Source organism: Daucus carota, chromosome 4 (genome assembly GCF_001625215.2).
Source record: "Daucus carota subsp. sativus chromosome 4, DH1 v3.0, whole genome shotgun sequence".
Classification (NCBI taxonomy): domain Eukaryota; kingdom Viridiplantae; phylum Streptophyta; class Magnoliopsida; order Apiales; family Apiaceae; genus Daucus; species Daucus carota.
The window spans coordinates 37,815,757-37,829,582 of record NC_030384.2 but is presented as its reverse complement, the minus strand read 5'-3'; the positions used below and the strand labels follow the sequence as shown (position 1 = coordinate 37,829,582).

At 35.0% G+C, this 13,826-nt stretch overlaps 2 protein-coding genes across 4 annotated transcripts; both read right to left on the bottom strand.

Moving 5' to 3' along the window:
- Positions 1–1,614: 1,614 nt before the first annotated feature.
- Positions 1,615–6,236, bottom strand: LOC108219296 (chlorophyllide a oxygenase, chloroplastic). The gene is made up of 9 exons (XM_017392665.2): positions 6,041–6,236; positions 4,954–5,190; positions 4,603–4,707; positions 4,156–4,431; positions 3,821–3,968; positions 3,500–3,684; positions 3,283–3,395; positions 2,579–2,873; positions 1,615–2,201 (listed from the first exon to the last, which is right to left on the bottom strand). Exons 1-9 carry the CDS (start codon positions 6,116–6,118, stop codon positions 2,037–2,039), a joined length of 1,602 nt encoding a protein of 533 aa, XP_017248154.1. The 5' UTR covers positions 6,119–6,236; the 3' UTR covers positions 1,615–2,036.
- Positions 6,237–7,416: 1,180 nt separating this feature from the next.
- Positions 7,417–12,831, bottom strand: LOC108219543 (filament-like plant protein). 3 transcript variants are annotated; one of them, XM_017393038.2, is made up of 5 exons: positions 12,497–12,831; positions 11,577–11,732; positions 9,989–10,181; positions 8,314–9,728; positions 7,417–8,054 (listed from the first exon to the last, which is right to left on the bottom strand). In XM_017393038.2, exons 2-5 carry the CDS (start codon positions 11,685–11,687, stop codon positions 7,635–7,637), a joined length of 2,139 nt encoding a protein of 712 aa, XP_017248527.1. In that variant the 5' UTR covers positions 11,688–11,732; positions 12,497–12,831; the 3' UTR covers positions 7,417–7,634. The 3 variants fall into 3 exon arrangements, with proteins under 3 accessions (XP_017248527.1, XP_017248528.1, XP_017248529.1); XM_017393039.2 differs by lacking the exon at positions 12,497–12,831 and adding an exon at positions 12,352–12,454; XM_017393040.2 differs by lacking the exon at positions 12,497–12,831 and adding an exon at positions 12,205–12,333.
- Between the last annotated feature and the right edge of the window lie 995 nt (positions 12,832–13,826).

The following is a 13,826-nucleotide window of genomic DNA, read 5'->3' as shown; positions in this document are numbered from 1 at the left end:
TCCTACTTTTGCCTTATGTTTGAACATTCCTTTTAATACATTCAGAAGTCTGTGTCATAATTCAGTATGGAACTTTTGTCTATGAATTTTCTATACTGAACGTATTTGTTACGTTTGATATGATTAATATATAGCATAATTCCACTCTTGCAAGTGTAAATTTTGGATTGAGTAACAGTATAACTCAACTGTTGAGTTTGTTACTGGTATTTAGTTACATTACAGTCAAAGCTACAGATATAAAGCCAATGCCAAATGTTTAAGGAGTTCCTCCACAGACTATTTAGAGTTTTCCAAAATCAATTTGACCATATTAAGAACAACAATCTGTTACTGAAAAAATCTCAGCATTAGTACGTAAATAACAATAATTTCTAATTTTTCGGCATTATTGCCAAAACTTACTGAAACAATATACAGTAATTCTAAGCATCTATTTAGCAAAAAAAATAAAAAAAATCCAAGCATCCAGGATCCAGCCAAGTCAGAGCGAGAGATATGGGTGGCGTTGCAAAACACTCTTCGTAGCTTGGACATTGTTGCTCAGTTGCTGTATCTTGGATGTTGAGCATTACACAACTGAGATCACCAACAAATACTGACGTAAACAATTGAATTACAACATTAGTATCTTTAATTACTACTTTTCAACCCATTTTTTCATTACAAGTTTCAATAGGCAAACTATGTTTTTTCAGTGAATTGTTTTTGGAATAAATTATCATTAACCTTCAGTTTTTAGTTACTAATTTCTAAATATCGATGCAATCATGTATTTGATTATGTACTTTCTGTTTCGAAATATAGGTCGCTTGACTCTTTGGCACATAATTTTAAGTCCTTTGACCGCTTAGCTAAATTATTATTTTTAAATTTTTTTTTTCTGAATTATGATATTTATCATGTATTTTTATTCAAAAAAAAAATTAAAATAACAATTTTAACTACGCGGTCAAAGAACTTAGAAATGTGTGCGAAAAAATCAAACGACTTATATTTCAAAATAGAGGGAATATTACTCTTTTATATATATTTAATCATCTGCGATACAATTTTTGATATAATCTTATTCATATACCGATATTTAATTTCTAATTATAATTTTCTGTATTTTTTTGTCAGATAATTTTCTGTAATTTGGATTGATGTAGTTTATAAACTTTCTAACCTCAGAAGAAACTTGGAAGAACGCAATTTTATTACACAACACAGAAACATATAAAAAATTTGAAAACAAGTTGAAACAAATGCAACTAGAACGTTTCTTATAACAAAAGTTTTAATTGCAACCCATTGTATTCCATTTTGCACATGACAGATTCGGAACATATGAATAATAATAGCATGCGTCTGGCGATAAAAAAATGTTAGTGAAAAATTCTACAACTTTTTGATACCATAATATCCCGTATACATATGAAAAACTTAAGATTAAACTGTCTAGCATATTTTTTGCCGCTGAACGTATGCTATTGACATGCGTATTTCAAGTCCAGACACCCTGACCTTTTGCACATATATGAAATAATAGAATAAATTTATAAAAAGAATAGCACTTTCCTTGCTTTTTCAAGAAGGAACCATGTCTATGAAGTATGAAGTACTAATATATAATGAATCACAAGGTTCTTGCTGATTTCTTATTTCAAATGCCAAAAACAATTGGATATCATACAGATGACATTTCTTGCCACAAGCCTATCAAGCAATTTTTAGGTGAAATTTTTTTGATAAGAAAAAAAAATGTCAGAGGTGAACTGTACTCAAAAAAGAAAAGGTAATGTGCAGATTCTCATATATTACAGGGTTGGCTGGTGTGCAGCACCATCAACTGTATGTTTCCTCCTTAGAATCGCCTCGATATTCTCTCAGGTGAAGAATTCAGTATAGTTTCCTTGGCAAAGGAAAACATTACTGTGCAAAACTGTTAATAGGAGTTGTTGATCACCTGAAGTTCTGTTCAGTTAAGATGATCGGTGGTTTGCAAAAACACAGTATAAAGGAGTTAGGTCAACTGAAAAAATGTAGCTTCTAGATTAACTGCTGAAGGGTAATTGTTTGACTCCGCGCTCAACAGCATCTCTCCATAATCTGTATCTTACTCCTAGCTTATCGTAGGATACTGGCATATTCCATACATTTTCTCCGTTAATCATTCTGTCTTGTTGCCCAAGTACAAGCCGTAAATCCTCATTTAGAACCTGTTGAAAATCAACATTAGTTCTTTGCCAGCATGTTTTGTTAGATCCAGTCCTTTTGCTTAGTAAGAAAATCAAACAAGCATGTTTGGTTCTACTGGATTCAAATCGATTGTTGTAAGAACATTATTAAGACCATGAAATGTCATGCTCAAATTTCTCTTATTCTAGCATCGTAGCCTAGTAGATACCCATCTTTTCGAGTGGTAAAGGGTTCAGTAAAGACATGTGTCTGGAAGATTTAGATTTCTGTGCACCCCTCAGCAAGTTAAATGCTTGGTAATTGATGAGTAACCAAACTACGTATTTCAGTGTCATAAGCTTATTCCAGATGCTACTGCATTTTATACTACTAGTTACTAGATAAGAAAGAAGTTTACCTTTTCTGCAAAATGCTTCCACAAGTGATCGATGAAAGGAACGTACTGGAGTATGGGAGCAAAATCCAGGGACATTCTGTATAATAACCTTGTCTTGTTCTTAGATGATGGCAAGCAGACGTGAAGTTGGTGAAGGTGTGTAGCACACTGGCTGGTGCTCTGACCCTCCAATTTCCCTGGTTTTGAAATTCCGATTGTTGATAACACTATACAAGGTGGCTTAAATTCCATATCTATTGGATAGGGGTCCCAGTATCCTTGAAGACCAGATGCAGGTGTCAAGAATTTCACCAGACTGAAACAAGCATGTAACATCTGTAAGTACTAACTTTTGAACCTGTGGCAGCTTGGGATATTACCCATATTGGTAGGTCATTATATCAAAAATTCTATAAATAAGTTGGACAAGATTGTTTCCGCTACACTTTCTATTCAGCTTGTAAATTAAAAAAAAAAAAGAACACGGTGAAAGCTACAGGGAAGGAAAAGAACTCCCAAAAAGGGGCAGCTTCTGTATTGCTAGACACAACACTTTCCCCCTAGTTATGATAATTTATTTTATAATTACCTTATGTCCAATGTTCACAGAGGCTTCAGAGTTTAAAAGCTTAAAAAAATTAAGGGTGAACTGAGTGTAACAGTTAAATTCTCTCCTTCGATCACATATATTTGTACTAATAATGTTTATAGAATGTAGTACAAACCTTGGAACACTCCATCCCTTTGCAAATGTTGAAGTGTGAGTGAAAGGTGCATGTGCAAGATCCAAGAGGTTATCTAAGAGGAGCCCGTGTTCCACTGGAAGTTCCATTACAATCTGCCAAGATCAGGGATATTAAAATAATATCATAATTAGATCTCCTATAAAGCAATTAGAGAGGCACAATGTATTTCACTTTGTAAGGTATCATGTAAACTAACCTCAGCATGTATCTTAAAACCTGGAGGAGGCTGTAATGAGGGAATAGTGGCTGCAGGAGGATCACTACCGGGCCAAATCCATATCATTCCTTCTTGCTCAAAGCATGGCAATGCCTTTAACTTCACATTAACAAACTTCGTTGATGGCATTTTCTCGCAAGTGCCATCTGTTGCATATTCCCATCCTGGAATCAATTTATTTAACGTTTTAGAAATTAAGTATCTCAACAAGGATGTTCATTAAAATTATTTTATCCAAATATATATAAATGAAGTTTGCCAATACGTTTACAAACTTCCAAGATTTGCTGCCCCTCTTACCATGATATGGGCATTGAATTCTACCCTCGTTGATTGAACCAAGATCAAGAGGACATGCTCTGTGTGCACATGTGTTCTTTATGCATCCTGGTTTTCCATCTTTTCCCCGAAATAAGACCCAAGGTTGTTCAAAACAATCAATCGGGATCTGAAGCAAAAGCAGTAACAAAGTTCTTAACCAATAAGCAATGAGAAACTTAAAAGGCAATCTACCCTCAGTGTGTGTCAGATTCTTATTTTTTTTTTTTTTAATTTGGCAAGGCTAGTACGTCATTGTTATGAAAACATATGCACAGTCAGAGCCAGGCACTATGATTAAAGAAAAGACGACTTACCATAGTGTCATCTTTGAGGTCTGAAGTAAAGGCCACTGGATACCAAAAATTCTTTAGACGAGAATGGTAAGGTTGAACTGGACCAGCCACATTCAGACTTTTCCTGGGCATCTTTTTCTTAACAGTCTCCAAACTCTCTGCAGAAGTACTGGGAGAAGGGGATATTCCATCGGTCTCTGTTACACTTCTATCTTGTAACAGCCTATCATTCACCAGTTCTTCCATGTAAGCTAGCTTATCTACAGCAGCACCAACCCGTGCTTCAGATATATGGACCTGCAATTATTATGAATAAATTGATAAATTCTCTGCATAACCAAGAACCGTTTAACAGTAAAGTAGCTCATATTAAAGTCAACTGAGATTTTTTCCTTGCTGCTGAATGTGCTTGTCCCTTATAAATATCAGAATGAAAAGCAAGAACTGATAGGCCATTAGTTTACACACCTGTCTGTGTGCTTGTGCAAGCTCTTGTTGGAGCTCTGCAAGTTCCTTTTTAACAGTGCCAATGGATTTGTATTCTCGGGCCAGAGGGTTTAATACATCAACAACCTACACACAACTCTGTGTGAGAAAAAACTCGACTAACATCTATTATCTATATGCATGAAAAATTCAAATATCATAGAATGCAGAAACATGTATAAAACACTAATTCAGATTCTGCTACTATATGTAAAGTTGATGTAAGGGAGTTCTGTAACAAAATACACAAAATATTTTAGAATCGTTCTACCAAAGTTGTATCTGGAATTACTACATAATATGAAGTATCAATTATGTAGAAGTGGTATATACCTTTTCATGAAGAAGCATGATTGTAAGTAGATCCTGCCGAGCCCGCCAATCACAATACTGTATATCAAATCTAGCCACTTCCAGAGCTTCATTTACATCCACAAACTTCCCTCGAACGTGAGTGACTTTAAACCTCGGTTGTTCTACTTCAAAGATAGCACCCCAAGGGTTTTTTTTATCCACTACACCATTTTCATCCCCTAATATAGCAAACACACGGAATCCAGCTTTGAAACCCTGTATCACTCATCCAATTAGTCAACAGTAGATAAATAAATAATTCGGATTAAATTACACTGCAACTCAGAAGGCTTTTTCTGCTTAAATTGAGAAGTTATTATTTTTACTAATTCTGTTTCCATTTCATACACTACGCTTCCTTTAAAAGAGGTGGCCAAGATCTGTCCAGTAACAAAATCAAACTATTTTCAAATATCACTGCAGTTCCTAGTGTTCAAACCATCTCAACGGATCATTAACAATCTTATTCAATCGTTTCCCACCTCCATCTTTCTGCGGATGTATTCTTATCATATTTGATCATTTTTCTGTGACACCACATTTTAACATATACAGCATACCACAAGGGTAATACTTATTTTGCTCCTTTTTACGCAACCTAGAAACAATATCTTCTCATACAATTGATGAAATTTTGTTATAGTGCACTATATCAATGACTTAAACCTCTATCAAGGTAATCCTGCTTTCATCTCAGGGCTACGGGTAGTCTTCAACAAGATACAAGTAAAAAACCGGGTCTAGGTTCCACACTCCTTTCGAGTTTGTAACATTAACAGAAGTCATTACCACACGAGCTTCACCTATATCATACATTTGAGCAAGTGATTCCAAGTTCAAATCTTGTAATTAGTTGAATTCATAACAACCTGACTAGTCAACTAACTATAAACTACAATGTTATCCTGATTCATGTTACTGTGCTTCTCTATACTAATTAGATACATTAAGTAATTAACTCTATTGCCAAGAATCCTCAAAATTCAGCAAATAATTAAAATGCAATATACTATATGTTTAAACATAAATCACACATGCATAACTAACAAGAGAGCTAAGAACGTACCCTTTTGGAAATAGACTTGGAATATGGGGAAAATGATATCGGCAGAGATAGAGCTGCAGCTGTGGCAATAGAACACATGGCGCTTCAAAGCTCAAGTCACAGAGAGAAAGAGAGGAGAGAGGAGAGATTTGAGGGAGAGAGAGAGGGGAAATAATGAAAGATATTAAATTTTAGTGGGAGAGGAATAAATGGGAGTAAAATAAGAAGAGTATTTTGTTTGTTTTAAGCAGTTGATAAGGGGCTGCTATTCCCCGCAATCTAGATTCACCTTACATGCATTGCCAGCTGGACTTGTGTGGGGCAGCCTCCTTCTACTCACCACCACATCTTTCGCTCTTGTCTCAGTGTATCCTGGGTCCCATTATCTTGCCAGCTCGGATTTTTCAGATTTCTCTTCTCTAATCTCGACCTGTCTCTATATATTATCTAGATATCTTTATATCTACTTATTGTTGTGTCTTTCTACTAGTCTACTCGATCAAAAGACATTCGTAAATAACGTAATCAGTTATCCCGTCTAGAGCATAATAGGGTAGATTTTTCAAGAAATATAAATAAATTAGTGCCTATTGAAAAAACGAAGCGGATAATCAATTAATCATGAATCAAACGCCTACAAATTTTATAAACACTACTCTCTCTCTTAGATTTTGTCCCGAAAACGGGCTTGACACGTAATATTAAAACTCCTATAAAATGTATTTTTCATAAATTATTTTTAAAAAAACTTCTGAATAAAAATTTAATATTTAAATAATAAAAGACAATTTTTAAAATAAATTATGAAATCATATTTTATATGCTGCTTGAAATGTGTGTTAAGTAATGAAAAAACCGTAAAGAAACGAGCGTCGGGAACACTTCTCTGATGTGTGCATACCTTTCATCAGATGGTTATAACTGGCTCTGAAAGCTTCGTAATTGGCTGCATTCACCTCCCACATCCCTGAATAATTACTACAGTATTAGGGAATATCCTGTAATATTCCATATTACTCCTTCAATTTTATATTAGAACGCACAAATGATCATAAATTCAGATGCTATGGTTTAGGTGAATTTAAAAGACTGATAATTTTGAAGTAGGTCAGATTGGAGCTCCGGTCTAGCCTAAAAACTAAAAAGGCAGTCCATATATGACCCAAATGCATAAAGAAACCAAAATATTAACCTGTGACCACAACTATTTCAGGTCATTCATTACCTAAAATATAAAATCATAAATTCTGAAATCTCACACTGGGACAGAATAAACATGTTGGATCAATTGTGTTCACAGTTATCCTTTGGTAAAAATAATAAGCTAAGGACTTCATATAAATTGAAAGCTTACTGCTGCACAAGAGTAAACCTCTGTCACTTTCACACGCCAAACAAAGCCACTAACAATAAGCTAAAATATCAAATTTCTTGAAAACAATTAAGACAGTCTTGTATAACAGAGGCTTCATTCCCACCAATTTACAAACTAAAACTAAGCCGACTAAGAAGTATTTAATCAGCAAGTCCTGAATAGGTGTCATAAAAACCGTAATCAGTGCACAATGCCCCCACATCGCTACGATCACATGCCTTAATTCTACATTCTATTCTCTCAATTTAGTCCTTGATGATTTCCAAGTTGTACGCCGCTCTTACTACGTGAAAATAATTTTCCAAAACCACTTTTGCTCTTACCAGAACTAATATGATTTAGTGAAGCATCCGAGGAACTTGATGATGAGGCAGACACTGGTGATTCTTTATTATAACCATTCACTAGAGGAGTCGGAGTTTCTGCAGATAGTTCTGAACTTGGGTCACGCTTTGGCAGAAATGATTCGTTGGAGTGCAGCTTCCATGGCTCTGCTCCAACTGCTGGAGGCACCGAAGATTCCCCTCTACGTAGTCGAGGTACATTTGGTGTGTCAGTCAAGAAGTCTTCTAATGTTGCTAAAGACTTTAGCTGTCTCCCAAGAGATGCTATTGTTTTTTGGCACTCTGCAAGTTTGTCAGCCGCTACAACGAGGTCCTCCTGCAAAAAAATTTTATTGAACATTATTCATGTCCACCCATAAAAATTTATCAACTGACATCACATTCAGAGTCTTGGAGGTTTTATGAGTTCTATCAAGTGCTTATCAAGTATTTGTAATATAAGCCCTCTCAGCACTACCGAATTTATTATCTATAATAATTATGTATGTATAGCATGTTTTAGGGAAACTTTGAATTTGTAAGCAAGATTTCATATATGCAATGTGAACTATGATTGCAAGTCATCAAGTGCTGACCTGATTTAGTTTCACGTCACTATCCGAACTTTTTGCCTGATGAAGCTCTACTTCCTGGGTTCTTCTAGTTAGCTCGTCCTCCAAATCTCGACACTTGAGTACCATTTCCGCTGATATATTTTGCTCTTTTTTAACGTCTAAGTGCAAGGTATCAACCTCCTTAGACATAGTACGTATCTCCACTTCCATACCAACGAGTTGATATTCAAGCAACTCTTTTGACTCATTCATCGCATTAAGCTCCTTCTGCAACTGTTCTAGCCTGGTCTCAGTTTCTTTTAGCTGTGCTTTAGAAAGATCAACAGATTCAGTACTTGCAATCAAGGATTTCACCAGTTCAGATTTCTCGGCTTCTATCTTCTCCAGCTTATCTTCCAATACAGCAACACGTTGAGTCATGGTATCTAGTTCAGCCCTCAACATGTTCTCAGTTTCATTTGCTCGACAAGCAATAGATTCTTTCTCAGCTTCAATCTGCAGCAAGTTATTTTCCAATTCAGCAACACGTTGGTATGTGGTTTTTACTTCATCCCTCAACGAGCTTTCCGTATCATTTGTTTGACAGGAAACAGATTCTGATTCAACCTCACAGGTTTTACTCTCAGGCTCGGGAAGTGCAGCAAGTCTCTCCATTTCCAAAAAATCATCCATAATGTCAATGTCAGGAGAACAGGATGTTAGATTTTTATTTGAAGTCTTTTCAGCCTTAAAGTGATCAAGCTCCGCAATTAAGGCTGATGCCCATGAGTCAGAGCAGCCTTTATCACCAGCATTGGTATCTATTCCACTTGTCCTGTACACATCAGCATCCAGAGTTTTAATCCGTTCACCATTATCCGATTGACTATCTGCCAGAGATTCAACAGAAAGGGAAGACGCAGCTGGGGACTTCTGCTCGTTAACCATTAATGACTTCCGTACTCCAGCTTGCAGCCTCCGGCACTCAGCCTCAAGCTTTGCAACCTTCTTTATGCTCTCTAACTGCTGCTTGCTAGCCATTTCCGCTGCTTGTGTGCTCAGGTCCCTCTCAATGGTTCTAATTTCCAACTCCTCCGACAGAGATTCAAGTTCAGATTTGAGGAATGCATTTTCCTTCTCTATCGACTCCAGCTTGTGCTGAACACCAGGATCAATACAAATAGGACCATTATCTTTAACTTCCTGGACCTGGTTTTGGAGCTCTAGAAGCTCGCTTTCAAGCTCATATCTTGTGGTTTCCCATTCATTAGATTTTTCTGTTAAAGCTTCATGGATTCTCTGCTCTTGTTCTTCTTTTGCTTGTCTTAGCTGCCTGACACATTCTTTGAGAGCACCATCAAGATGGTTCACTCTAACTTCCAGACCCAAATTCTGCTGAACTGCTGCCTCAAGTTGCTGTTTCAGGATCGACACTTCATTTTCTGCCTTCTCCCAGCCTAAATGTATGTATATTAGACATAAATGTAAATAGGAATCAACTTAATAAAGTGTCAAAAATACTGGTTGAATTGTTTGTTCAAGCATAGCTTTACCATGAAGTTATCAGTTTCACTATAAAATTTTAAGTCCACAATTTTTGTTACAAGTAGCAATCTTAATTAACTGATTGAATAGCCTTAAACAAAAAAATGGTGGGCACAGCACCGTGCTAAAAAGTACAAATAGCTATTTATAGTATCATAAAAAACAAACTGACCTGCAATAGCTTCTTCAGCGACTTTAGCATGCTGCTTAACCAAGTCTTCTTTGGCACCAACATTTACAAGGGCAGCCGATAGTTTCTCTGTTAGAATCTTAATACCATCATTAACTTCTCCATTTGAAACTGTAACTTTTGAGGTGACTTCTGGTGATTGAGAAAAAAGATTTGAGTATTCCTTTAGTGTCTCCTGCAGTACAAAAGAGAATAAGAGAGGACAGATCAAGTGTCAGGGTAAAGCATAAAGGCAAAAAACAGAGAACTTTTTAGAGCAGTTTAGCCAGCTGATATGTGCTCATTTCATAGACAGGACCAATATCATAAAAGGTCATGTTCTGCATCCAATTGCATTAGAACTCAGAATTCGCAATCTTTAAGTGGATTGACATTATTGGGGATTTAACAAGAAGTGCCTGCAACATAATTTTGTTTTTACAGGTTTACACTGCATTATATTGATTGTTTTTAAATAATAGAATTATTCAGATTCTCAGTCTTTAAAGTACTATACACTCTTCTTTCCATAGCTCTTCTGCCTATCAGTCCTAAATAACTCAAAAATCCCTAGAATGTCACTAGGCATAGAACACCCACAGCAACATACTTTTAAAGAACTAGATTATAGAAACTATAATTGCATTTGCGGTCATCATTCACGCACCCCTTATTTGTTGTACATCAAAAAAGTATCTATGTCACTTCAAATAGACAATTTCATACGGAGTATGTTTTTAACATCTCACTAACGATCATCAGATCATGTATCTAGGTCTTACAGAGTATTACAGTTTTACCCAATTGTAATTCACATTGAAAAATCAGATGTCCGCCTCAAAAGGATATGTGGCCAGTTTACCTTGTTTAGAATGCATAAACTGCCATCTCAAAATGGCTACCTCACCTGGAGATGCATCCTAATAGAGAATCACTGGTTCCATAAGCTTTTATAAACTTCTTTGAGATAGAAGCAACAGATCAATTACGAAGGCTTGTACATTGTGGCTCAACCACAATGAAGGTAGAAATGCAGGCATGAGGAAGCCAGCCTGTGACACATTATTAATAATAGAACTAAAACAAGAGCATTCGATGATGAATACTCCTGGGTAACTTAATAACTCTTTAAGGTTCTATTACAAGTAAATCATATTACGCTAGCACAGCAACCATCAAGGACACAAAACTGCTTATGCTGAAAACAAAATAGTGGCAGAGGTATCGGTGGCAAGAATATGTTAAATCTTATATCTTTTGGTCAGATACAAGATCGGCATAATTTTGATTATTTGTTTATGCATCTGCCTCCTAGGTGAATCATAGTGACCTTCCAATGGGGTCTTAAAACATACTTGATGGAGTTTGTTCATTTACAACATTGACTGATCAATATCCACTTTCATATTATATAACAGCAAATGCCTGTTTCAGCACTTACAAAATAAGTTTGCAGAATCAGCAAATGAATTGCAAAGAACCAAAATGTAACATATACCCCTCTATATACACATACACATAATATAAAAAAACACTCATGTATGTAAAAGCTATCTTAATAAGTCCTGGACACTGAAATATAATTCAATACCTGTTCGCCTGAGTATCGCTCAGAATGTGAAGAAATCGATCCTGAACTGTCTGTATCTCCTGGACTTTTCTCAGAAGATTTCTTCTTCCATAACCAGTTTCTCTTTTCCATCTGATTGTTTAGCTAAAAGATTCAATTGTGCATCACAATGTCAATCTGCAAACAATGTTTCGGTTTTATCAACACTACAAGATAAATTCAGAAGGCAAAGCATAGAGACCTGCATATAATCACTTATAAAATACTAGAAAAACTTAGAACCTGCAACTTGGGCACTTAAACGCATTTAACAAACTGACTTGTTTTATCATTTTTCCAGCTTTGCTTCAAATCCACCCTAACATATACTCCTATTCTATTAAGTTCTCTACCCAACAACACGATAAAATTTCACAGCTTCTGATACCAATAGATTAATAAAATTTCTTCAGATTACAAACAATTTTGTACTACCACCTAATCCTATATAAAGGAAATCAGTTCATCTGAAAAATCAATAAAGTAAGACAAACCCTCATAAATCCCAAAAGCAAACCAATCAAATGTAAAATCTAATCACCCATTCCATTGGAATCAGCTTAATCATCAAAAAGCCCACACATTAAAAAAAATCATTAACTAATAATACCCATTTCAAGAAACCAGCATCTGAGCTCTCAATCACCATCATCTACATTGCCAACATTTCGAAATACTAAAGAACCAAATACACACAGACACAGAATACAAAAAAACTACTCATTTATAGCTATAAAGTTGGAAGAACTAACAATACCCATTTTAATAGACCAACATCTCAGCTCCCAATCAACATCACAACCAAACAGTAAACAAAAATACCATAAATAAACACACACAAAAGAATATAAAAACCAAGAACAGAAAACAGTTGGAAAGAAACAAAAACAAAATAAATATACCTTTGACTGAAGAGCAGAAGAAGGCCAGAGATCAAACGAGGAAACCAAGAAAAATGCATAAACAAAACAAGGGGTTGGAGTATTCAGATTTAAGATTAGTCAAGAACATTAAAGATTGAATTTTTAAACAAGAAAGTGAAAAAAGGGGTGCTAAAGAAGTGTGGAATGTCAGTGAAACCAGGAGAAGGAACCCACAAGAGGGTACAGATAATAAGGGGGTTCGGTTTGATTTTGAAATATAAAAAAGTGGTGGGGGAGCTGGAAGAGCATGTGGGCAGTGGTTGTGAACTGTGCAGCTAAAGAATTATTATGAGCCTTTTATTATTAGGAGGACTAGTTGTCTGTGTGTGTATGTTGTATATGTTGCACTTCACACTTTTCAGAATGGTAGTAATAAATACTACTGTTCCGTGTATTTTATCAGGAGGAGTACTGTGCAATTCTACTTTTGTTTTGTGCACCTTTATTTTGAAAATATATTGCGTCAACTCCCGCCCTGTCATTGTTAATAATGTGGTGGTGATGTTTGTCAAATAACCCTACTCCCTCCGTCCCCTTGAGTCACGCACTTTAATGCTCCTGTAAAGTGTAGTTGTGTAATTTATTTTTAAAATTTTTTTTTTTCTGAATTAAAGTTTGGATGTTATATTTTTAATCAGAAAAAAAAATCTCAAAAATAAGTTACGGAACTATATTTTATAAGAGCATTGAAATGTGTGTCGAACAGTTGAAAAAAAACGTATACAATTAAATGGGACAGAGGGAGTATATGAAGAGCTTAATTATTTAATTATCCGAGTCACTTAAATGGGATCAATATATAAAGTTGGTTATTAGTCTTAAAAATGATGAAATCATTGAAATCAATTATGAGTATACAAAAGTTCTTTTACAAGTTTTATTATATATAATTTTGAGAGTCGACTATCGTTATTTTAACGGTCACTTCTTCGCTTTCTAAATCTTCATTGCTCTTCGATTAAGTCCCTTTACTTTCTCATTCTCTCTTTTATATATCAGATTTTTAATAAAATTTAGATTTCATATTTTTTGAATGACATCTTATTGAATATCTCATTATCAAGATTGTGAGTCGTTCACATATCTTTAAAATGTTAATGTGTCCTATTTGAATATTCTTATGAGTGTTGGTATGAGTTTCAGTAATTTCAATATATAAGCTGAACAATGTTTAAAAATTGTATATCAGATTTGATAACTATTTTATCAAATATATTTATTTTTAGATCCAACAATATAAATGAAAATTATAATTATAATTATAATATATAATTGGATTATTAAATATGTATTATATGAAATTTAAAAT

Bases quoted from the DNA above. Each gene is read 5' to 3' on its own strand.
- LOC108219296 (XM_017392665.2), bottom strand. From the start codon at position 6,118: ATGTGTTCTATTGCCACAGCTGCAGCTCTATCTCTGCCGATATCATTT. The intron at 4,708-4,953 runs GTATATACCACT...AGTTGTGTGTAG, and splicing joins TCATGCTTCTTCATGAAAAG to GTTGTTGATGTATTAAACCC. The intron at 2,202-2,578 runs GTAAACTTCTTT...GATTTTCAACAG, and splicing joins GGAAGCATTTTGCAGAAAAG to GTTCTAAATGAGGATTTACG.
- LOC108219543 (XM_017393038.2), bottom strand. From the start codon at position 11,687: ATGGAAAAGAGAAACTGGTTATGGAAGAAGAAATCTTCTGAGAAAAGT. The intron at 9,729-9,988 runs GTCAGTTTGTTT...ACATACATTTAG, and splicing joins CGCTGAAGAAGCTATTGCAG to GCTGGGAGAAGGCAGAAAAT. The intron at 8,055-8,313 runs GTCAGCACTTGA...ATTTTTTTGCAG, and splicing joins GTGACGTGAAACTAAATCAG to GAGGACCTCGTTGTAGCGGC.